The sequence below is a fragment of the Sinocyclocheilus rhinocerous genome, unplaced genomic scaffold (genome assembly GCF_001515625.1).
Source record: "Sinocyclocheilus rhinocerous isolate Xijiao unplaced genomic scaffold, SAMN03320098_v1.1 C36258498, whole genome shotgun sequence".
Classification (NCBI taxonomy): Eukaryota; Metazoa; Chordata; class Actinopteri; order Cypriniformes; family Cyprinidae; genus Sinocyclocheilus; species Sinocyclocheilus rhinocerous.
The window spans coordinates 1-949 of record NW_015777166.1 but is presented as its reverse complement, the minus strand read 5'-3'; the positions used below and the strand labels follow the sequence as shown (position 1 = coordinate 949).

Sequence of the window (949 nt, the reverse complement as noted above, 5' to 3'; positions counted from 1 at the left end):
GTCCCAACTGACTGCCATGACAACAGGTAACAGACTAAACAAACCCCCAAAATAATGTTACTGTCAAGACTTAGCCAAATAAACTCAAACCTAAAGCTCAGTATATTCTGCACATGACTCATTTAATGTATAGAACTCAGAAGGCTTTCTTTTACTGCTTATTTCACACTTTTGGTTATTAAAAACAAACGGTGCCAGATGCAAATAGATAAAGTGTAATAAATCTTAAATGTGTATTTTGGATGTTTTTTTCCACTCTTTTGAAACAAGACATGTTATAGAAGCAAAATAGTTTAAAATCGTAAAATTAACCAATGCATTGCCTGTAGTGTTTTGCCTTAAAACCTACCTTAAAATTGTGATAAATTAGGTTATTGTAATTGAAATCTACAGATGCATATAGATAAAATGTTTGAACAAAGACATGTTGTAGAAGCAAAATAACCCAGAATCTTAAAATGGAGCAATGCATGCAAAAGAATATGGTTATAATTAACAAACAAAATAAAAATGGCATTAAAATATTCATTCCGAAATTCTCATGACGTGTTTTTCTTAAATGATTTATGCACACCTTGAGTTGTTGTAGAGCTGTGTTGTTTGAGTGAAGCTGTGCTAATCTGAATGCTGGTTTGTGTGCAGGTTTGCTCCTGCTCTGTCTGGGTAGCTCAGGTCTGGAGCTCAATCCCAGCGTCTCTCAGGTCATCCTCTCCATCAACTCCTCCTTCAGCATCACCTGCTCCGGCTGGAATGACGTCACCTGGCGCTTCAAACGGGAGGAGAAAGTTCCGGAGTTCCACGTCGAGAAGCCAAGTTCGTCCTCCAGCGTTCTCAGTCTGGAGCAGGTGACGTGGAGACACACGGGCGTTTATGTGTGTTCGGAGAACGGGACAGATGAGACCAGAGAGGTGGCCGTCTTTGTGCCTGGTAAGAACTCATGAAAAGATTC

At 39.5% G+C, this 949-nt stretch overlaps 1 protein-coding gene across 1 annotated transcript; it reads left to right on the top strand.

The window, feature by feature from the left end:
• Nucleotides 1-6: 6 nt before the first annotated feature.
• On the top strand, nucleotides 7-927 carry LOC107735721 (platelet-derived growth factor receptor beta-like; the record flags this gene model as incomplete). Its single annotated transcript, XM_016547314.1, has 2 exons — nucleotides 7-26; nucleotides 643-927. Coding segments are annotated over exons 1-2 (295 nt in total), but the record flags the coding sequence as incomplete, so codon positions are not given.
• Between the last annotated feature and the right edge of the window lie 22 nt (nucleotides 928-949).